Source organism: Chelonoidis abingdonii, chromosome 5 (genome assembly GCF_003597395.2).
Source record: "Chelonoidis abingdonii isolate Lonesome George chromosome 5, CheloAbing_2.0, whole genome shotgun sequence".
Lineage (NCBI taxonomy): Eukaryota > Metazoa > Chordata > Testudines > Testudinidae > Chelonoidis > Chelonoidis abingdonii.
The window spans coordinates 94,858,256-94,882,422 of record NC_133773.1 but is presented as its reverse complement, the minus strand read 5'-3'; the positions used below and the strand labels follow the sequence as shown (position 1 = coordinate 94,882,422).

The 24,167-nt window shown below is 45.7% G+C and overlaps 1 protein-coding gene across 25 annotated transcripts in view; it reads right to left on the bottom strand.

Annotated features, from left to right (window-relative positions):
* Positions 1–24,167, bottom strand: part of FRYL (FRY like transcription coactivator) — a 434,628-nt gene that overhangs the window by 124,716 nt on the left and 285,745 nt on the right. For all 25 annotated transcript variants that reach the window (XM_075066487.1, XM_075066485.1, XM_075066486.1 and 22 more), the window contains 5 exons: positions 23,611–23,796; positions 23,420–23,506; positions 15,764–16,032; positions 15,108–15,303; positions 4,201–4,325 (listed from right to left, as the gene is read on the bottom strand). In XM_075066487.1, the coding sequence (XP_074922588.1) occupies positions 4,201–4,325; positions 15,108–15,303; positions 15,764–16,032; positions 23,420–23,506; positions 23,611–23,796 (863 nt within the window). The remainder of the gene's footprint in view (positions 1–4,200; positions 4,326–15,107; positions 15,304–15,763; positions 16,033–23,419; positions 23,507–23,610; positions 23,797–24,167) is intronic.

The window sequence follows — 24,167 nt, the reverse complement described above, 5'->3', positions numbered from 1 at the left end:
TGAAGGAAAGGCCAAAATCACAAACAGGCACACACGCACTGAGTTGACAGAGAGACCAGGTCATCCAAGATGAAACTGACAGTTCGGAACAAAGGGAACTGAAGACTGGCAAGAATAAGATCTTTACTGTCTTACCCAGATGGAGAACCATTTCCATTTCAAAGAGTAGGAGTCTCTGGTGGAAGGTTTCCTGTTCTCCAGCAGAAGTTTCTGGACTTACCCAAAGCAATCATGTCCAAATTGCTCAACAGCCAGTACCTGAGCTCTCAGTTCAGGAATCAGTGTACAGAATTTGGCTCTACTCCTAATGCAGGAGATCTACTGAGCGTGTGGAACTAAAGATTAGAGGATCAAAAACCAAGTGAAGCAAGTCAGAGTGCCATAACTGAAGGGGCCATGCTCAGGCTACAAGAAACAACATGACACTTTCTCATCAGCTTTTCTGTAGCAATTTGGAATAAGAAATATTGGAGGGAAAGCACAGAGAAACATATGATTAGAGCAATGCATCTATTAAAGATTTCAGACTTCTCCCTCCTGGAGCAGAATTGTTTACACTTGATATTGCGTTCTGTGGCAAACAAGTCCATTCCATAGTCTCCCTACTGTGCAAGCAGAGTACTGGTTGTTGTTAGTTTGAGGGACCTCTCCTTCTGGGTGCTTAACTTCCTTTGGTTGCTGTTTTCTTCTTCTGTAAGATGGAGAATTGCAAGGGTGACATGGTGATTGACATGAGTTCAAAAATGTCATGGCATCATGATCATGAAGCACTAAGCTCACTTTCCACTGCAAATTGATACTGCATATCAATTTGGCTGTATAGCCTGCTAAAATCTGAAGAGGGGAGGTGGACCTTTGGTTAACAGGAATTTCTTGCACAATAGCACAGATGAGTCTTAATTCCATAAGAACAGCTATAGTGAATCAGACTCAGTGTCCATCCAGACCAGTATCCTTTCTTCTGACAGTGGCCAGTGCCAGACACTTCAGAGGGAATGAGCAATTGAGTGATCCATCCCCTGTCATCCAGTTCCAGTTTCATGCATTCATAGGTGAGTGACACCCAGAGTATGGGGCTGCGTCCCTGACCATCTTATAACCATTGATATACTAATTCCCCATTAACTTATTTAATTTTTGTTAAAATCCAATTATACTTTTGGCCTTCGCAACATCCCATGACAACGAATTCTACAGTTTAATTTGGTGTTGTGTGAAGAAGTAGTTCCTTATATTTGTTTTAAGCCTGCAACCTATTAATTTCATTGGGTGACCCCTGTTTCTTGTATTATGTGAACATTTCCTTAATTCACTTTCTCCACATCATTCATGATTGTATAGACCTCTATAATATCCCCCCTTAGTCTCCTCTTTCGTAAGCTGAAAAGTCTAGGTCTTTTTAATATCTCCTCATGTAAAAGTTGTTTCATACCCTAATCATTTTTGCTGCCCTTCTCTGTACCTTTTCCAACTCTAAAACCACTTTTTTGAGGTGGGGTGACCCGAACTACACTCAGTATTCAAGGTGTGGGTATACCATAGAGTACTATGGATTTACATAGTGGTATAATATTTTCTGTATTATCTATCTCTTTCCTAATGGTTCTGTTAGCTTAGATGCCCTTAGCTTACCACTTAGATGGTACAAAATGTTTCTTCTCAGCCTTCTGCAGAGTAGGGGATGCAAGTGGCTGGGGTATGCCTGACCATCTTAGCTGGCTTTAAATATAGCCTCATTGATAGGAAGTGCCACTGTGCTCATGCCAGCAGTCTGGACGATATTTAGCAATTTGTGAGCGGTGTCCTGGACTTCCTCTAGAGGGACTGGAGTGCATCCACAATCCTTCTCAGAAGGTCCTAATCATCTGATGGTGAGGCTGGTGCAACTGCCTCCTTAGGAGATGAGGTTGACAGTTCCACAAAGAGTCTATTTATTCCTATTACTCCTCTTCTTCATATTGCTCCTGAGATAATTGTTGTTTATCAACATGAGGCAATCTCTCTCTGAACTCCTGCTCTGATCCCTTAATAGGACAAGTAAAAGAAAGGATGTGCCCCATGGGGAGTTTACCAATTGTCCTGGACTAGATACTTCATGTAGAAGGAAAGAGGAGTCCTGCAGAACCTGAAACCCCTATATGAGGTACTCTTGTGCCTCGGTTCAGACAGGGGACCAGAGTCTTCATCTCAAGATCATCCAGGGAATATGTATCCTCATATACCATAATTGGAGCTAATGGTATGGGATGCCTGGTAGAGTAGTGGTTCTCGATCAGGTGTCCGGGGCCCCCTGGGAGTCTGCAGGTAGGTTTCAGGGGGTCTGTCAAGAGGGCTGGCATTAGATTTGCTGGAGCCCAGGACAGAAAGCTGAAAGCAGAAAGGCTTCAGCCCCAAGGCTCCAAGCTCCACCACCCAGGACTGAAGCCGAAGCCTGGGCAACTTAGCTTCACAGGGCCCCCTCTGGCATGGGGCCCCAATCAACTACCCTGCTTGCTACCACCTAACCTTGGACCTGGCTTTTATATGCAGAAAAAACAGTTGTTGTGCCACAGGTGGGCCGTGGAGTTTTTATAGTATGCTGGTTGGGGGGAAGACGTGGCTCAAAAAGAAAAAGGTTGAGAACCCCTGTGGTAGAGCCTTAGATGGTTGACAGGATTGGTGAATGATGCACCAAAGGAGTGGGTACATCTCTAGTGATCATTGGTTCTGACAATATCAGTAATGTCTAGGTCATCTAAGATGTAGTACCCAGCTTTAGAAGATAGGGAGTAGGAAGGGCTTCTGCTTCTTGGTGAATCCGATGGTGTTTATTAAGGTTAGACAGGGGGAGCTGATACCTCAGAATCCTTTTACCATGAGACAGTATTGTTGATATAGTCAGCAGTCGTTACCTTCCTTATCTTCCTGGAGCCACTCACTTCAGAGCACTCTTGACTCTCGGTACTAACAGTGCAGATTCATGCTCCCTGTCTGCTCTTGACACACCTATGCCAGGACATGAAGTCTCACCAGATCTGGATGTAGGGGATTAAGTTCTCTTCTTAGATGAGGACTTGGGAGCATTTTTTATGCAAGCGTTTGCTTACACTCTCCTTCCATCTGTGCTGTCTGCTGGGGTCTTTGGTTGCGCAAGGTTTGATAGCTCAGGGTTGCTCGACTGGGGCCGCAAAGAGGACTCTATCAAGAATATTTGGAGCGATGCTCAAATGTCAAGTCTGAGGGGGAAAGGATGACAAATATTGCACTTGGAGGGAATATGTGACTCTCAAAACCAACATAAACATGTACTGTAGAACTTACTAACCAGGAAGACCAGGGACTGGCCATGCAGGACTTAAGGCTAAGTATCTTGGGCATGCTACATATCCCAACAGCCTCCAGACCTCTGCTAACACTAACTGACTGACTAAAACTAAAACTAAATTAACTATAAGACAAAGGAGAACTATTTACAACAAACCTGAATTGGAAGCAGGAATGCTAGCAAAGCTGCAAACGTTGGAAGGGTTCTGTGTAAGAGCACAAACAGTAGAAAGGAACTGAAGAGGTGGTCAGTCCACACCACTCCTTATGCCTTCAGTTTAGAGCACAAGGAGATGCAGTTGCAGACAAATTGATGCCACTAGTAAAAATCTTCCAGCCTCAGGTGCATGAGGCACATACACACATTCAGTAAAATATGTATAGGGAGCATAACTCGAAGAAGGAGGACCTGTTTTGCTGCTTTGATTTATTGGCTTAGTTAATTCACTCTGAGTATTTTTTGCTGCTGGATGCTCATCATTTATTAATGTAAATTTAATTAACTGTTAGGGTGCTGAGAGCTTTTTGTATGGATGGTTTTTATTGTTATTTAAATATAAAAAATAAACAAATATCACAGGAGACACAGTGAGCTGTAGGTCCACGTAACTGAGATTAGGAAATGTACTATTCTAACCCAAAACTACAGCAACAACCACTGACTGATCTTGAGAGCTAGTGTGATTTGGGCTTCAAGCGCAGTCTGTGTGTTTATTGTTTCAATATCTAGCAATCTTTGTCACACTGCTAACTGCTAAGAAAGAGGATCTATTCATTTCAGTTTTCAAGCCTGTAGGATATTTCTTTAGGTGTGGTTTTTAAAAATTAAATTGAAATCAGAGTTCACAACAATTTCATGATCAATTAGCAATAAAATGGTTAGAGCACAAAAATTACCTAACAGCTCCTGGGTTGGTCCTGCCAAGTCCCAGCACAAGGGATTCTGTAATTTCCATGCTCTCAGAGCGCATCATTGGAACTATGTGCTTAAACAAGGATGAAGGGGACGGACTGCCAATAATCTGAAAGAAGAAAACCGAACATTTTTTTCTAGCAAGTAGTTACACAGTATCCAGCTGGTAGCATTAAAAAAAGTTTAATTTTATTTTTAATTATTTCCAAACTAAGAAGTTACTTGAAATAGTTATTATGAAAGGGAAACTTTTGCTCTAAACCACTAACAACTGTCTCTCTGCATTGTATTGGGATGTTTTGTCCTCCCCATCCTTGTACAAATCTCATTTCCATCTGCAGACTGTTACTTCTGGTTTTATATCAGGGCTTCTTTCTTGAGGGGATTAGCATCGAAACAAACATCTCCTCTACTTCTTTGAAATATAGGATCATTCATATTGCATAGGGCTCCAGACCAAGCGCAGAGGTTTTCAGTGACCTCCATAATATTGATATTATTTCCTTTCAGGCTGTACCTTTCGCCTGGAGAGCATCTAAAAAACTTGTCAAGTTGAAACCCTTCCCTCATTCAAATCCATCCTAAAAACTCACTGTGACACAGGGATCTCTTGGTGCCATCTGGCAGCGGACCCACGGTGCATAAGGATTACAGAGATTCCCGGTGTTTGGTATCTACATACTAGATCATCGAAGCATGTCACATAAGGTCTCTACTGAAAACCCGTGTCATGTCAGCCCTCATAATCATTGTGACGTATTATGTAAAGATAATAGGTAAGGAGCTATTTATATATACTGAAAATTATGTTCTTAAGGTCTGTGATTTGGAGCTGGTCACCAAAAGGTGAGAAGCATGTTTCTTTCAGGCATGAAATTTTTGTGTGTCTGTCTACATGTAAACTGAGTATTGTATAGTTCACAACGGCGACCCATTTCCAGTCTTGAGTCAAAGGGCATGTGAAATCTTCCAACGAGGAAATTTACAGGAAGAAATAAACCAGCAGGAAGGAGTCCTATTTACAATGGATTTTTGGACTATAACTGTAGCTAGAGAGCTGGTCTGCATCCTGTACTGAGGGGACCAGCTGAGATCATGGCTTGTTTTGTGAAAATGGGATCACAGTCTAGCTGGCTGAAAAATGCTGGTGAGTAATACTAGGTTCTAGAATGTGTGTTATGATCTTATTTTATATGTAACCCTTTGCTTATTACTTTCATCTACTTGCTATTACTTCAATCTCTCTTTTTTGGGGGTTAAATAAACTTCTTATTTTCACTATGAACATATCAAAGTGCTGTGTGTTCAGTGGAGTGGCGATCCTGATGTAAAACTGGTAAGCTGGCATGTACTATTCCTTTGGGAGTACTGGATCTGTGAATTCTGTGAGTGCCCAGTGGAACAGAAGCTGGACACTCAAGAGGGATGTCCGTAGGACTTGGGGTTGGAGTGTACACCATTAACCTGTAAAAAAAGTGAGACCTCAGGACACCCAGAAGGTAGTGCTTGTGTGGCCAAAGGCTGGAGGTGTTGGGGAACTGATCCACAGCAAACACAGACAAGGCTTCTTCACACTAAAGACAGGTGATAGGTGTCTCACTACTCTGAATATTCCCAGCAAGCATCGCTCTCACTTCAACTGCAAAAAGTCTATATTTGATGATGAAAACTAGTTAATTTTTTATAAAGATTTTATTCACAACAAAGAGAACATGCAGTAAGCACATCACAGCATACTCTTATTTATATAACTGTCCTTTCCCCTTCCTGTCCCCATCATGTTTATTTTTTGTCTCACTGGCTGTATCATATCTAAATTCTAGGTTATAAACTAGGGAAATATGCCTATTTGCTTTGTGATGCACCAGGAACATCTGTGAGCACAATAAACAAAAAGAACTAGTTACTTACCTTACAGTAACTGGTTCTTTGAGATGCAGTAGTGCATATGCACCCCAAGCACTTGAATTCATATTTTTTTGCCCAGAAGTGTTTACTGGGGCCGTACCTGAACCCCGAGTGTCCTTGTGCCTCCTAATGAAGCACATAAAGGGCAGGATTTCCTCAGCTGCTCAGCGCCTCAGTTTCTTCACCAATACAGAATCCAGGTGTTGTAGGATTCTGTAGTAGTGAGCAAGAAGGGCAGACTATAGAATATACATGGACAACACATCTTGAAGATCCACCACTAGTACAAGGTAAGTAACCATTTCTTCTTTTCCAAGTGTGTGTCCATATATATTCCACTGTCAGTAACTCACAAGCAGTGACCTAGATCACTGTAGGTGGGTTCAAAAGTCTACCTGAACAGTAACTGCAAGACAGCCTTCCCAATGTGGACATCAGATCTTGATGTTGCCTCTACAGAACACTGTTGGGTAAATGCTCTACATATCTCTATCACTGAAACATTTATCAAGAAGGTTGTAGAAGCTGCTTGAGCTGTCACACCATGGACAGTAACTCTCAATGGTGGGTCTAACTTGGCTATTTAGCATAACTTAAATAGCATAACTTAATGTACATAGAAATCCAATTAAAAAAATCTCTGATTTATATGGCCTGACCTTTCATCCTATCTTGAGATAAGTTATAAACAATCTAGGGGACACTAATTAGCTTAGTCCTGTCAAGGTAGAAGGAGAGTGCCTTAAGTAAATCTAAGGTGTAAAGTTAGCTTCTCTTTTGTTGAATGTGGATTGAGAAAGAATACAGACAGATAAATTAGTTGGTAGAAATGAAAATCAAAGACTAACTTTGGTAATAAGGGCAGATGAAATCTCAAAGTCACTCTGCCTTTAAAAAATATAGTGCACAGAGGTCTTATCATGAATGCTTGTATTTCTGCCACCCTTCAAGAAGATCTTCTACAACAGGGGTCAGCAACCTTTCAGAAGCAGTGTGCCGAGTCTTCATTTATTCACTCTAATTTAAAAGGTTTCACATGCCAGTGAATTACATTTTAACGTTTGTGTTAGAAGGTCTCTCTCTAAAGTCTATTATATATATAACTAAACTATGTGTTGTAGTTGTAAAATAACAGGGTTTTCAAAATGTTTAAGAAGCTCATTTAAATATGAAGTTAAAATGTTGATCTTACGCTGCCACCCGCTGCTGGTCTGGGATCTGTTCACCTAGGCCGCAGCGGGGCTGAGCAGGGCCTGCGACCGGGACCCCGGCTGGCAAGGTCCATCAGCCAGAACCCCAGACAGCAGTGGGTGTGCGGGGCTGGTGGCCAGGACCGGGGGCTGGGAGCAGGGCTGGGTATGTGAGGGTGTGTAGGGTGTCAGGGTAGAGGGGCGCTGGGTTGCGTATGGGGGTGCCAGAGTCGACGGGCTAGGGTTGCAGTGTGGGGGATGAAGGACGTCAAGTAGAGGCTGGGTATGTATGAGGGAGGTACAGAGCTCAGGCAGGGCGCTGGAGAGGGTGCGGGGCTCAGGGCAGAGGGGTGTGGTTGTGAGTGTGTGTGGGGTTGGGGGTCGGGGATCAGCTCAGGGGACTGACATGCTGGTGACTGCCACCTAAAACTCTCAACCCCTGCCTGCGCTCCTTGTCCCCTGACTACGCCCTCTGGGACCCCCTGCCCCAACTGGCCCCCAGGCGGCCCCACCCCCTATCTAACCCTCCCTGTTCCTTGTCCCAGACTGGACTCTACCTTTCCTACCTCTCCCCCCCTGACTGCCCCGACCCTCATCCACACACCCCATCCCAGCCAGACCCCCGGGACTCCCATGCCTATCCAACCACTCCCGACCCTGACAGGACCCCCCGAACTCCCGACCCCTTCCAACCCGCCCCACTCCTGCCATGCCCCAACCCCTTTCCACACCCCTGCCTCCTGACGGGACCCCCGAGACTCCCCTCATACAACGCCCAGCTCCTTGTCCCTGACCACCCCTCCCAGAGCCACCACTTTCCCCCCCCGCCTAACTTCCCCCCTCCCAGGACCCTCCTTGCTCCCGGTCCCCTGACTGCCCTGACCCCTATCCACCCCCTGCCCCCTCACAAACCCCGGGACTCCCATGCCCTAACCACCCCCTGGGATTCCACCCCCCCATCCAACCCACCCTGCTCCCTATCCCCTAACTGCCTCCACCCCTTATCCAATCCCCCCCAACCCTGGGCCCCTTACCATGAGGCTCCACACAGAGCTAGATACGCTGCTCTGCAGGAGCACACAGCCCCGCCCCTCCGGTTGAGCGGGGAGCGTGTCTGCCTCCCCACAGAGCCAAACGCTGCCCTGCGGAAGCACACAGCCCCAACCCCCAGAGCGCTGCACGCGGCAGCAGGGCTCCAGGGGAGGGGAGAAGGTGGGGGAGGGGCCGGCAGCTTGCTGCGCTCGGCTCCGCGTTCCAGCCCGGGAGCGCAGACCCTGCGGCTTACCGTGCCGGGAGAGTGGGGCCATTTGCCCACCCCATGCGCACGGCTATGCTTCTGCTCCCTGCCTCCGCGGAGGAAGTGGAGGGTAGAGGAGAGCGCGCCGGGCTGGGGTCCAGCATGCCATTAAAAATTGGCTCGCGTGCCATAGGTTGTGGACCCCTGTTCTAGAAGATGTTATTGATACTGGAAAGTTGAATAGATGAAAGAAGAAATATGTTTCCTCGGACTCAAGAGGTAGCCCCATCAAACCCATCAGCACAATATTAGATCCCAAGGAAGGGGAGCTCTCCTGACTGAGGGATACATCAGCATAAGGCCATTCAGGAACCTGGCTACTCCAGGGTGAGAATATCAAATGACCTTGAACTGGAGGATGAAGAGCCGAGACATCTGCTAACTGGGCTCTCCAGGAGCTCAGCGATAGTCCAGAGATGTTGCTTAATAACAGAAGACAACCAGGCATATCAGGTATCTGAGTCTGAAAGGGAAATAACTAGCACTGATGTGCCCAGAATGTGAAACTCTTCCACTTGGCAGAGTAAGTAAGCTTCATGGTGTCCTTTCTAATGTATAAAATTACTCTGTGCATAAGAATATTCTGCACTTCAGACAAACAGCTCCTCTCTCTAATGTTAACTAACCAGCATTCATGCTGAGAGGTGCAAAGAAGGTGGATCTGGATGGACAATCTGTCGTTATCTTTGAGATATCAGACCTAGATGAAGAGGCAACTGAACTAGTGGTCAAATGGCGTAATTAATAAGGTCTGAGAACCAGAAACTGCTTTGGCCATCCCAGGAGCTATCATGATCGTGAGATCTCTTGGGATCATCAGAATCAGCAGATAGGCATACATTAGACCTAGGAACCAGGATTAGGAACATGTCAGAAAGAGATAGCTGACTGACCTCTCATGGAGCAGAATTTGAGACTTTTCTTGTTCTCTTTGATAGCAAACAGGTCTATGGATGGATGACCCCACCTAATAAATACATCTTGAATAACGGTATCCTTAACTGACCTCTCATGGTTGCTTGCAAACTATCCTTTGGCTATCAGGGTAATCTTGTGACAAATACAATAGCCCTGCAGACACACAACTTCTTGATAAAGGGTGGTTAGCCTCATTCCCACTGTTTATTTATATAAAACATTACTGTTGTGCTGTCTGTCATTATCTGAATTGTTAGATCTTTCAGAACTGGGAGGAATACTGTGCATGCTCAATGAATGGCTCTTAGTTCCAAGACATATATAAGTAACCGAGCTTCTTGAGAAATCTATAGGCCCTGTACTTGAAGATTAGGATGGGGTGTGGGGGAGAGTGTATTTGTCACCAAAGTCTTTGACAACAACAGTGAAGAGAAAGGCACTCCCTTGCAAACTTTGAAAGTGTCCTTCCACCAATTTAATGACAATCGGAGTTCTCAGGGGCTTGCACTCTCATATCAAGTGCAGTCCATTGAGCTGATATATGGTTTTCAACCACCAGTAAAGATGAAGTCTGACAAGCTGAGTTACATGGGTGCAGGAGGTCACATGCCCCAGATGCCTGACATAGGTTCTTAAAATGATTTATTTGTAGGTCATAGATAGATCTAGTAGCGTGGCTTGGAATCTTTCTTGGGGAAGATAAGCCATACTCAGAACTGCCCTTGGAAATTATATCTTTTGAATAGTAATTAACATGATTTCTTTGTTTACTTTGAGGCATAGGGAGGCAAAAAATTGTGGAGTCTCCTGTATGGAGTTGGTCACCTGTTGCACAGAAACATATACTTCTTGAATCCTCAGTCAGTTGCCACTACCATTAGGCATTTTGTAAATACCTTCAACACTGCTGATAGACCGAATGGCCAATCCTGTATTAGTACTATAGTAGGAACTTCTCACCTGAACCCTAGATATTTTCTGTGGACAGAATGAATTGCTATAAGAAAGTAAATATCCTGGCAGTCAAGAACAGCATACCAGTCCTACTGATCCAGGGTTGGAATCACTGAGGCCAGAGTTACCTGAACTTGAGTTTGGAGATGGCGGTATTCTGTTATCTCACATTCAGAATAGGGCATTGGTCCCCTTTCTGTTCGGGAAGTAAAAAATAATGGAATAAACACCCTCATGCTCCTGTGTGTTCTTGATAAACTTCTTTCACTGCTTCAAGATTTAGAAGTGACTGCACTCCCAATGTAGCATGCTGTTGTTCTCTTCTCTGAAATTGCTGGCATTTCTTGGGTTCAGGCTGTGTACACTGAATGTAGTAAGGCTTCCTCTGATATGGTTGAGGCCTTTTGATGTTGGAGTGTAGATTCCTTAGCACTTCAGCTTCACTCAAGAGGCCTTTAGCAAATGCCTCATCTGTCTTCACATTAAAAAGTTCGCACAGTTCCAAAGGAAAAATCCTCTACTGTTACCTATACCTTTTTAGGGATTCCCAAGGGTCTAATCATGGCAATCGAGGTAGTCATGGATCTGGATATGGTGTCTGCAGCATCAAGTGCCACTTAAATTATATACATGCTGCAAGTTATCCTTTTGAGATCAAAGACAAATTCTCTGTTGTCCTGAGGAATTTTATGAACCAATTTGGAGCTGGAGTGCCAATTCAAGTAATCCTATTTCACCAAGAGGGCCTGGTAATTGATGATTCTCGTTTGTAGGCTTGATGAATAATTTTTGCAACCAAATATATCAAAATTTTTGGATTATTTGTTTTGTAGTGTAGCTTTCTGTTGACTCTGTCTAGTTCTTTCTTTGTTCACTACAACAACCACTAACATAGGAATAGGGTATGTATAAAATTACTCAAAGCCTTGAGAAAAGATTTGGTCACAGTGATTTACTCTTTTTGATAAAAGAGCTAGGGAAGCAGATGTCTGCCAGAATAAATTAGCTGGCTCTAACAGTGCCTCATTTATGGGCATCACAAGACATCCAGTCATAGATGTGTGTAAGATGTCCAGAAGCTTGGGGGGATCTTCTCAGCAAGAAGATGGGATCGTCTACTTGTAAGTCCTCATCAGAGCCCTGATCACCTTGCTCAGTCATCGGAGCTGCAGTCTGATCCGACTGAAATGCTTCCTTGTGACTGAAGGGAGGGGGACTCAGCTCTGGGCTAGGTTGCAGAAGCTGGTTTCTTCTGTCATGATGTAATCCCCCTGGAACCCAACAAGGCCAAGGGCTCTGGTAAGCATATGGAACAGGGGATCATGGAGGGGATATATTAAAGCGGTAGTATTTCTGTCAGATCCTCTATTTTTGGGATAATAAAAATAAGCCCTAGACTTCGTCTCTGAGGTGTATGGATCTGAAAACCTAGACTCCAGGGAACGTATTGATGAAATGTCCCTACTATTATTGGAGCCCAAGGAGAAGTTCTCTTCTTGCAGAGGTGGACCAGTCCCAATGGAGTGCTGAAAGCACACTCAGGTTGAACTCTCATTAGCACAGGGGTAGCAGTTAGTACCCAAGGAAGCGCTTTCACAATCAACAAGAGCTCTGCGTATGGTATCAAAGAGACCCTAAGGTCTCTGACACTGTGTGGGATTTTGGTACTGAGTACACCGGTGCCACGGGCGATGAATAAAAGGAGCTGGTACCAGTACTCTTCCTTTTTAACCGCCAAATATCTATCTATTTACAACTACTTACAATACAATGGATAGATTGCCCAATGAGTATTAAGTTCAGATACTTCAAATTCATACTCATAGCCTTGGGTGGTGGGAAGGAACTGAAGGACAGTTGAGGCCATTCTACCCTTTAAATCTTTGGATTGGAGGACACTCAGGGCTGCAGAAGTAGTCCCAATGGCACTGCTGACCAACAGAATCCAAACTTGAGTGCACAGGGAGCATGCAATGCAACAGTGATAAATATATATGCACAAGAATTGTCAATTTTCTCCAGTTCCCTGAGATAGATGCCTTCACTACTTCTGCCTCTGAGGGAGCAGGACTACTGTTATATGAAAAAAAAGCCCATAAATAATAAAGCTAAAAGTCAGTATGTCTTTCATGAGTATAACAAATAAGTGCTTGTAGCACACGTGAGAACTCCTTTAGGATAACGCTTTTCCTAAAATTTCCAATTAAATATATTTTACTTGCCTATCAGAAAACTTAATTTCTGCAAAGAGGTATCCTGGCTTCTTCTCCTTTTCTCTCATCCACACAACTGGATTTATCACCTTATGTCAGGATTTTGGTATCCCCTATAGCAGTGGTCTCCAACTTTTTTACGTCCAAGATCACTTTTTGAATTTAAGAGCAACCCAGGAGCTAGCCTGCCCCTTCTCTGAAGCCCCATCCCTTCCCCAAAGCCCTGTCTCACTCACTCCATCCCCCCGCCCTCCCATCACTCATTCTCCCCCACCCTCACTCACTTTCACCAGGCTGGAGTAGGGGTTTGGGAGGGGGTATAGGCTCTGGGCTGGGGCCGAGGGTTTTGCAGTGTGGGAGGGTGCTCTGGGCTCATCATGGGGCAGGGGGTTGGAGTGGAGGAGGGGATACAGGGTGCAAGCTCTGAGAGGGAGCTGGAGTACAGGAGGGGGCTCCGGGCTGGGGCAGAGTGTTGGGGTGCAGGAGGGGGTACAGGGTTCTGGTTATGGGAGGGGGGGTCAGAGCTGGGGCTTGGGGTGCAGGAGCGGGTATGGGGTGCTGGCTCCAGGAGGGGATTCAGGGCTGGGGTGCAACTCCCGGTCAGCAGCGCAGCATGGCTGTTGCTAAGGCAGGCTTCCCTTCCCCAGCCCCATGTCGCTCCTGGAAGGGATGAATGTACCCTGTGGCCCCTGGGGCGGGGTGCAGGAGGCACATGGCTCCACGTGCCATCCCTCTCTGCAAGCACCACCCCCTGCAGCTCCCATTGGCCACAGCTCCCTGTTCCCGGCCAATGAGAGCAGTGGGGGCGGTGCTTGCAGGCAGAAGCAGAGCATGGAGGGAGACTCCTGCCCCCTCGGCCATGTGGCTGCTTAAGGGAGTGGCGTGAGGCTGGGGCAGGCAGGGAGCCTGCCTTAGCAGCAGCCCCGCTGCACCACCGGAGATTGTGATCGACTGGGAGATCCTCTAGAATCGACCAGTCAATTGTGGTCGACAAGTTGGTGACCACTACCCTATAGCAACCTACTCACCACAGTTACCAACTGAAACTTCCATAGCAAACCACAAGACTCTTCTGCTTACTATGTTAGTGATAAAGAAAGTTGAAGAGAATGTTCAAGCATTAAAGAAAATTAGGGCTAGCATTATGATTTCCTGTTTTTTCCTGGTGATTCAGAAACTTTTAGGGAGAGCCTTCTTCAGATCTGCCAGCTAGGTACTAAGATTTCAATACAAAGTACCAGATGAAAAAACTTAGCTGACAAGTCAATCTTTCTCGAAATTGTACTCTAGCATTTTTTTAAATGGAATCTTTACAGCCACTGTTCGTCCATTGTAATGGATTTCTTTTTAACAGCTCAGGTTATGGCAGAGTCCACCAGCAGTCAAATAATTCCTTTAAAAACCTACACAGCTTGTGGATAGGGAATAGTTGGTCTGTAATGCAGCTTTATTCAGGGCTCTTACATAATGTTCTCCAAATCATTACAGCTAGAGAGCATTTTTTTCTACCTTTTCCCTTAGGGGGGAAAATGCACTCTGGGAGTTTTGGTGACTATCCAATTCACATTTTGATAGTGGGTTAAGTAAAGTATCTTAAACTTCTATGATGAGAAATTCCCAATTCTGCAAGGTAAACCCATTGGATTAAGAGGGCCTTGGGTGTTTTAGTGTATTTGCCATTTTTAGAGGATGAAGGTAAACCTTCTGGGGGCCTATGGTCTGGCTCCATGTGGAGTCTCAAAGAAATTTAAGTTCCTGTCAATGGGTACCCTCCTCCCAACAAGGGAAGAGGTCTTGGTAACAGAAGGAACAAAATAGGATGCTCCCTGCCACGGAAAAAATGTGCTCTACGGTCCACAAACTGCCTTCTCCTCTTTAGGGGAAGCCACCATGTTGAAAAACTTTTAAGAACAGTAAGATCTGCCTCTGATGCAAAACAAAACAAAAAGTTGACGGGTGTCTCTGGTTGGGGGAAAACACTTAAAAGTGTCAAAATACTGAAAAGTAGATTGATTCAATCACTGGAATGAGATTAGTTTATTAGCCTAAAACTACAGAATTCTACCTGCCCATTTGCTTAAAGATGTAACTCTTTAATGATAAATAAAATACCAACTTTTTTCATCATCATCAGAGCAGATTTTATGCTTGGGCACGTAAATTTTTCTGACAATTTTGGCAAGATTTAGCTTCAGATTAAGGAAGGTCAAGCAGAAAAAAAATAGGTATAATTTGCGGATATGTCCCAGTTAATTGTTTTTTGTTTGACAAAAGCAAGGTGGTAGTAGCATAACAATCTTTTTTCATACAAATCAGAAAAGCATCTTCAAAATAGGGGATGCGCTGTAAGTCAAACATTTCTACGTTACTGAACTATTCAGAGCCACTCAGAAAATGTCAGAAGAACCTACTTTTGAATCAATGCTATAACCACTGTCAGGAGTGGACGCCAGCGTCTCAGGAGGGGAACATCTCACAGAACCTGCAGATGTGGAAGAGGATGTGGAAGTTGCTGCACTGCAGCAAAGAATCAGGTAGTTTCTCCAGAGCCCAATATATGAATCACTACTTGTAGTAGTATTTACTTTCTTGGCATTGATAGGACTGCTATAAAAAGAAAAAAATAGGTAGAAAAATAACATGAATTTAGAAAATGCAATTTACACATTTCATTTTATTCTCTGCGGAGTTTTATATTTTAATATCCTTAAGTGTGATCCTTAACATTGTAATCTCTACTCTGATTTTATTATTGAAGACTGGTGCTGTACAGCAAATTCAACTATAAAAATATGCATTATTGCAAATATACATCACTGCTAAAGTACAATATAGTCAAAAGGCAAGAATTAATCTTTATAGCATACTACTTCTCTTCTAAACCCAATCATTTCAGTTAATTTTCTGTTATTAATATTAAAGAAAGATTAAAACATAGGAAATAATAGTGCTGTATATTTACATAATATTGAAATTTAATGGGTATTGTAATTTCAATAAATGTTAAAAAAAAAAAAGAGGTTTAATATACTGTGGTATTTCCAATTAACTTAAGAAGTGAACTTACTTAATGTCAACCTGTGGAGACAACAGTTGGAGTCTTGTGTAAGCAAACATCCAAGCATAGCTTACAGCTGTTGGGCAGTGTTTTGGAAGATTTTCCTGTTTCATAAAACTGGAAAGGCTTACAATCCACGGATCTTGACCCTGGGTCACATGTGCAAATATCCATATATGTGATGGACTCACCACATCAAACTGGTGGCTGATAGGGGAGGAGCTCCAGTCAGCTAATGTTTGTAAATCTATTGAACTGCGGCAATACAGTAAAGTAGTCTGTGTACATAAACAGAATAAACAAACATTTAATATATGTAGCCATTTTTTTTTAATCTGCATCACTGAATGTCTAAAAAAAGCTTTAAATCATACAGTGAGCACGCACAGGGAGCAGACTGATTTATTATTAGGGCTGCTATTTAGTCACGGTGATCACGGAAGTCACGGAATCCGCGATTTCCAAAACACCTCCGTGACTTCAGCCAATGCCGGCTGGGAGCTGCAGCCACCGTGGATGGCAGGAAGGGAGCCCTGCAGCTCCCAGCTGCCACTCTTGGCACCACAAGGGGGAAAAGGGGGGAATCTGCTGCTCCCAGTTACCGCAGGCAGCCAGGGGGACCCCCACCACTTCTGGTCTCCGTGGGAGCAGGAGGGATCCCTGGAGCTCCCAGCTATGGCGGGGAGTAGGGAGGATCCCCACTGCTGCAGGTGGCAAGAGGGACCCCAGCAGCTCCCAGCCACGGCTAGGAGGATCCCAAAGCTTCAGGCTGGAGGCAGGGGGGATCCCTGCAGCATGGAGCTGCCAGCGGAAGGGGACCCTGTAAGCTTCCCATCCCAACCCTCCCCCCAGCCGCCCAGACTACCAATTTTGTCATGGGTATTTTTAGTAAAAATGAAGGACAGGTGACGCGCTTCCGTGAATTTTTCATTATTGCCCATGACCTGTCCCTCACTTTTACTGAAAATATCCATGCAAAAAGTTAGCCTTAATTATTATTAACTTTGTCTTACAAAAAACTGCTAGAGGGCACTGTCATAAAGCATATGTCCCAATTCTGAACCTTAGCGTCCAAAATGTGGGTGCCTGCATGAAACCTCCAAGCTTAATTACCAGCTTAGATCTGATAGCGCTGCCACCAGCCAGAAATTCCAGTGTCTGGCTCACTCTGGTCTCCCCAAAACCTTCCCAGACTTCGCTGCAGTCTTGCACACCAAAACGGGATAACCACTTCCCTTCCCGCTCTTAATTACTACCTCCCAGATTTTCCCGCCCTGGGTACACTAGGAGATCACCGTGTTTCAAGTCCTTGAAAACACACAACAGAGAGGACCATTCACCTTCCCCCTCCTTCTTTTCCCCCTCCCCTCTTTCCCTGAGAGAGACCGTAATCCTAGCACGAGGATTCCTATCCCTTTGAGCCTCAACTAGAAAGAAAATCACAAGTTTTTAAAAGAAAGCTCATTATATAAAAGAAAGTACAAGACCTAACAAATGGTCTCTCCGCTACCAACAGTGTGATCAATATGATAGAGTCATTTGTTGAGAAAACAAAATTGAATAAAAGCCTTTATATTTTTCAAAGGAAACTACAATTAACACCTATCCAGCAAGACTACCACACATGTAAATCACAAACACAAACCATCACTTAAGCCTAATTGTCCTTTCGTACTCTTGTCTCTTTCTACCTTTGTACTCACAACTTAGAAACAGAAGATTAGAAAGCCTGGAGATGGAGTGATCCCCTCAGAGACTAGAGACCAACAGAGATGAGACAAAGAACACACACCCAAAACTTCCTTCCCTTGAGATTATACATAGCTAAGCTGTTTTCTCTCTCACAGGAGAAAAGAAATTGGCCATTAGAAGCGATCTAGTTTTATATTCAGCCTTTGGCTCATTAATGACCTACTTTTTTTGGAAGTTACTAAATTCTCAAACCTCTAATAGTCATCTCCAAGTCACACACCAGAAGCTTCTAAACTGAAGAGCAGAGAAATCTATCCTTAATAAATCATTTTTAAAAGAAACAGAAATCTATTACATTCCCTTCGTAGAAGGGGATCAGAGGATTCTTCAACAGTGCCAGAAGAGCAGACAACTTCCAGGAACATCTAGCAAAGAAAAGGGAACTAATCTGAGACCTTTTACTGTTTCAGACACCTACTCAAACTGCACTGTTTGTTTATTGGGGATATTTCTTGCACAGAAAGAAAGTAGCATTTTATACCGTGGAACTTAAAGATAAGTACATTTGGATTCCAGACGTGGGTGTGCATGTGCGCAATACACCAGAGCTGTTTCTAGTAGTGTTTGTTGACCTGCACATGCATCGGCTGCGTGGTGTATCTGAGGCTTTAAGAGGCTGTGCTGGTCGATGCTGCTCCAGGTCCCTCTCGCCAGCAAGCAAGAGAGCCTGCAGCAGAGGAGATGGAAGGTGGGTATTGGAATCCAAACAGGGACCACACATCTCCAAGAACCTCCAGTTACAGTAAAGTAACCCCCTTTTCTTTTATGAGTGATGGTCCCTATATGGATTCCAGACATGGATGCATAGCGAGCAGTGCTCAGTGTGGAGGGTGGGGTGAGGACTTGCAGGAAGCCACAGTCTGCAGGATGGCATGGCCAACTGCTGCGTCTGCTGCCACCGGTGAGGCGATGGCATAGTGAGCAGCAAAGGTATAGACAGAGGACCACGTGGCTGCCCTAACAAAATGTCCTGCACGGAACATCTGTAAGGAAAGCCAATGAGGTGGTATGCACCAGCGTGGACTGGGTTTGACTCCAGGGGGTGGAGGAACATAAGAGAAGGCATAGCATTCCTCAATGCAATGGGAGATCCATTTAGAGAGGTGTTATGAGGAGAGGGTATACTCCCAACAGCACTTAATGGCGAGGGACAGTCTGGGCAAGGCCCGGAAGGCGCAGGTGTGTTGGAGATAAAAGGCCAGTGCACAGTGGACATCGAGAGAATGCAATGTGTGTGCCCTAGGAGAGGTGTGCAGTTTGTGGTAGAAAATTGGAAGGTGGATAGATTGGTTGAGGTGAAACGGAACTTCCACCTTGGCAAGAAACTTGGAGTGCAGTTGCAGGGAGACTTTATCTTTGTTGAAGACAATGGGGAGGGGGGTTGGCCATCATGGCCGCCAGCTCACCTACCGCCTCGCCGACGTGATGACCACCAAGATCATCTTTATAGAGAGGTGGGCAAGAGAGTAGGTCGTGAGGGGTTCAAAGGACATCCTTGTGAGGGCAGAGAAGATAAGACTGAGGTCCCAAGAAGGGGTAGGCTTCTGTACCAATGGGAAAACAGCGAGTAGACTGCAGAGGAAGGAGGTAGTAGTCAGGTGGAATGAAGGCGAAGAACCCATCCACAGGAGAGAGGAAGGTGCTGAGTGCTGACAGACGGATGCAGACGGAAGACTGGGCAAGGCCTGACCAACTAAGCTGGAGAAGGTAATTGAAGAGATGGAGATGGAGATGGAATGGAGATGGAGTCCAGAGGTTAGTGGTGGCAGTGTGTCCAAGTGGTGAAGTGTTGCCATTTTGCTTGATAGCAGACCCTGGCAGATGGTCATCTGCGGCGCATGAAGACATCGCACACTTGCGTGGAGTATGCCTTATCTAGACGCGAGCCCAATTCAAATACCAAGCTGTCAAATGGAAGGGGCTTAGATTAGAATGCTGCAGATAGCCATGCGCCTGTGTGAGGAGATCTGGGAGGTTGAGGCGCCGGATCGGGGGGCAGACGGAGAGGTAGAAGAGATTGATGAACTAGTATTGGTGGAAGCACAAGGGGGTTACGAGGATGAGCCATGTTCAATCTCGCTGCACTTTGTGCAGGATTTGAGGGAGCAGGGGGATGGACAGGAAAGCATAACAGAGTTTGGTGGTCGAGGGCAGAAGTAGTACATCGCCCTGGGAGCCCAGCCTGATGATGCCTCTGGAGCAGAAGAGGGGGAGCTTGTGGTGGTCATGAAGAGGTCCCAGTGCAGCATGCCCCACAGGCAAAAGACCAAGTAGAGCATGGGGTCGTGTAACTCCTGCTCATGACTGGTGTAGAATGACCTGCTGAACATGTCCGCCAGGGAGTTGCTGTTACCCGGGAGATTCATCCCATGGAGGGTGACTCCATGCCTGAGGCATCACAGTTCCAGAGGTGAATGGTCTCTGTGCAGAGGGGGACCTGGCATTGTCCTGCCTGTTGATATACACAACTGCTGTCATACTGTTGGATAGCAGTTGAACTTGCCAGAATCTGATCGGGGCAGGAATGCCTGACAGCAATGCGGGCAGCCTGCAATTCCAGGATTTGATCTGCATCTGAGCTTCTCTGGGTATCCAAAGCCTTTAGCTGTATGGCCTTCCAAATGAGCACTCCACCCGATGAGCAAGGTGTGTGTGATGTGGGGTAACGGGAGGGGTAAATGGGATGCTGGCCAGGACTTTGGATGGGTTGGCCACCACATAAGGGAAGCCAGGATGGAGGATGGGAGCAGGACTGCCTTGCCAGGTGATCCAGCTGCAGTTTGCCAACTGACCGGAGCCAGTGCATACGCAGGTGGGCATATGGAGTCACAGAGGTGCAGGCTGCCATGTGGCCAAGGAGGAAAAGACACTGGGAGATACACATACGTGGATTGCGATGCAGCTGTGTCATGAAGAAGGTGAGGGCGGCAAAATGGTCTGTGAGAGAAAACCTTGGTCCGTGAGAGAGTCCAAGGATCCCCCAATGAAGGTGAGCGCACAGGTAGGGATGAGAACTGACTTGTCCTCATTGATGCAGATACCCAGGCCAGCAAGGAGGCCGTGAAGGGTCTGGATCATGGAGAGGAAACAGTTGCAGGATGGCACAACAAAGAGCCAGTCATCCAGGTAAGGAAACACAGAGTGGCCGAGACAAAGCATGTGGGCCACGATGACAGTGAAGACCTTTGTGAACATGCAAGAGGCAGTGGCGATACCAAAGAGGAGGACCCAGAGGAGGATTCATCTGACAGCGAGAGTGTCCCATCATGAAATGGAAGAACTTTTGATGAGCTGGGTGGATGTTTATATGAAAACTATGAATTCTTCATATTGAGAGCTGCGAACCATGCACCTTGGGGGAGGGATGGGATATTGAGAGGAAGTGTGACCATCCAGAACCAGAATTTGCATATGAATTCGTTCAGGGACTGGAGATCCAGAATGGGGCGGCAGCCATCCTCTTCCTTTGGCATAAGGAAATAAGGGGAGTAGAACCCACGGCCATAGTAGTACTGCGGGACACATTCTATGGTGCCCCTCCAGAAGAGGGTGTCTGCTTCCTCTCGAAGGAAATCATGTTGGGAATGATCTCCATTCCCTGGGGAAGCCAGACAATTGGAGTCACAAGTCCCAGCACATGATGACCCCAGTCTCTAGAGACTGAGAGGATGTGTCAGCTGCATCCACAGTGGCCTGAAGGCCCACCTTGGTGACCAGTCACCCCATATCCATCAGTGCCTGGAATTGCTGCTGTTGGTCTGGTGGCAGCTTGTCCGTGAACTCTGCTAGCTTGTTGTAGTTATTAAAATGATACTTGGCTAGCAGAGCTTGGTAGTTTGCAATCTGCAGCTGTAGTCCTGCAAAGGAATATACCTTCCAGCCCAAAAGGTCCATCCTCTTTGCCACCCTGTCCAGAGGGGTAGACTTCTGCAGCTGCTGGTGGTGTGCCTGCTCTACTGCCGAGTGGCCAACGAGAGAGATGGGGGGAGGATGCGCAAAAAGAAAATCTGCCCCTTGAGCAGGTACACCTCCTCTCTGCCCTCTTAAGTGTGGAGGTACAGGAGGCAAGGATGTGCCATATTGCCCATGCTGGTTGGAGAATGCCCTTGTTATGGGTAGAGCCACCTAAGAGGGCCCCTAAGGTTGGAGGATGTCCAAAAGCTGGTGTTGCAGGTCCAGAACCTCTTCCAACAAAATACCCCGGTCTGCTGCTATTCTCTGCAGAAAGTCCTGGTGCTGGCAGTCGTCAACCAACAGAGACCGTGAGAGAGAACTAAGCACCTCCTTCAGCAATGAGGAAGCAGCAATGGGTACTGGCAGAGTTGGCGGTACTGGTTTGATGTCTGCCTGTTCCTCATAAACTGATGGTGTCACTGGATGAATAAGAGATAGTTGATCAGATGCCTGTGATGGTGCCTGGCATCTGCAATGGGGATCCCAGGATGCCCAGCAAGGCCAAAAAGAAGTGCCCCCCAGATGTAGTGGGACCCACAGGTAGTGGTACCAAGCCTCTGTTGTCGGATTATACACTGCGGGGTAAGGCAGTCTGGGCCATGAGTCCAGACTGTGGCGTAACATTGGGGAGAAGGAGGGTTCTGGCTCTGAGAACTCCTCAGACTCTGAAGACATTTCCAGCAATGTTGAGGGGGGCACACTGTTGGTACTGGAGGTGTGGCCGTTGGATGGGATTCTCTGGCAGCAGCAACAAAGATTCATCTGCTGGAGTGGAGATTTCACAGGTGAGTGGGAGGTCAGAGATCAATGAAGAATGTAAATAGGACATAATCAACTCCTCCACCAAGAAAGACTCAAGATGCCAGAAGATTATGGTGTGCCCATGAAAATGTCAGAGAGCCCTGGTGACATCTGAGGAGCTGGCCTGTCTAGAAGGCACAGAGGTATTGCAGGATAGGTGCCGAGCTCACCAGTGAGTGTGGGTTCCAGGGTTGACAGTAATGTTGGATACCGTTTGCATCTGGCCTTACCTTCCATATGGGGAAGCGTGGTATTGGTCCAACAGGATCCACTTTCAACCTCTCACCTAGTCTGGCTCGGGAAGGAAACGCTGCGCTTAGGAGCAGTCCACGGTCGGGATCTGCTCTTCTGCCTGGGAGAGTGTTTTTTACTCTTATGCTGGGACACGTCCTTGGTCTTCAGTACCGACTGATCCAGAGCATGTGAGGTGGTCAGAGGGGTACTCACCACCAGTGACTGTCACTGCATAGGGGGTTCTGCCAGTTCTGGATCCAAATGTGCCCTGTCTCATGGTTTCCTCCATCAAGTTCTTCCGGAGGTGGAGCTCTCAAGCTTCCCAGAATCCGGGCAGGAAGGACTTGCAAATGGAGCAGCAAGTCATGACATGTGCCTTGCCAAGGCAGTAAAGACCTCTCTGGTGCTCGGTGCTCACAGAGAATGAGTGCAGGCAAGAGATGCAGTTTTTAAATCCCAGAATCTGGAGCATAGTACCCGGGAAGGGGAGGGACGGTCCCGAAATTGGGAAATTGATAAGTTGGTGTGGTTATCTACACTAAAACAACTACAACTATTTACAGCTATATACACTGAATGAAGAATAGCTACTCTCTTAGCAAAAACTAAGAGCAGGAAGGAACAAGGGTTCTGACTCAGGCTATGCGGTGGTAAGAGGGAACTGGAGAGGCACTGACCTGCACTATTTATCATATCATCGGCTGGGAGCATGAGCGGATGCCCTACATATGTGCAGGTCAACAGACACTGTCAACACACACTTTCAGACTCAGGCACATGGTGCTCATGCACACCCCCACATGTGGAATACTTATAGGGACCATCACATAAAGAACATCAATATTTATATAAAGATACATATGATTAAACTGAGGACAAACTGATTTGCAGAGTAACTTTATATTCTCCACAAAATATTCCTACCTGATCTGCCCCAGTGAGATGTATGAAACTCTCAAGAATAGATGAACTCAGTCTGTCCATCACATCTATTGCCAACTCATCATCACCCTAAAAAGTAACAAATACGATGCATGAGAATCTCAAAGTTCAAGAAAGGACACCAAGCAGTACTCTCAGTGAATAGTTATATACGACTACCTCTTAGTTTTTACCTTGGAAATTTCTAAAAGTGTGAACAAAGACCGCATTTCTCGAAGAATGCTGACAGCCAATCTTCTGGTCGCAGGCCTTGTGTTACAAAGAATGACCAATGCAAAGCCTTCCACAATATGAAATACGTTTGAGTAAAGGGTCCTCTCCAGGGGAAGAGTATGGGCAGTTCCATTAGAGGCATCACGCTTTAAAAAAATTATATAGGTATCAATAAAATTAACAGCAAAGCTAACACTACTGAGCTATATTGGTTCAATTATTAGTGATGGGAGAAATGGTTCTAAAACGTTGCATAACATTAACTCTCACAAGGTTTCTAGCATTTCCTGGTCTCAGCCAAAACAGAAGTATCATAGCAAAGACCTTTCCTGTTCAATTCTGAGTATTCCACTTTCTGCTGAGACCAGTGGAGAGGCATGCAATATTTTAAAAACAATTTACCAAGCTTTTTCAACCTCAACAAAAAGGAGTTGGTTCACTTTAAAACTTTTGAGTGAAGGATAAGGTAAATTCTTGCTAGTTCAAATCGATTCATTCATTCATATTAATTATATTT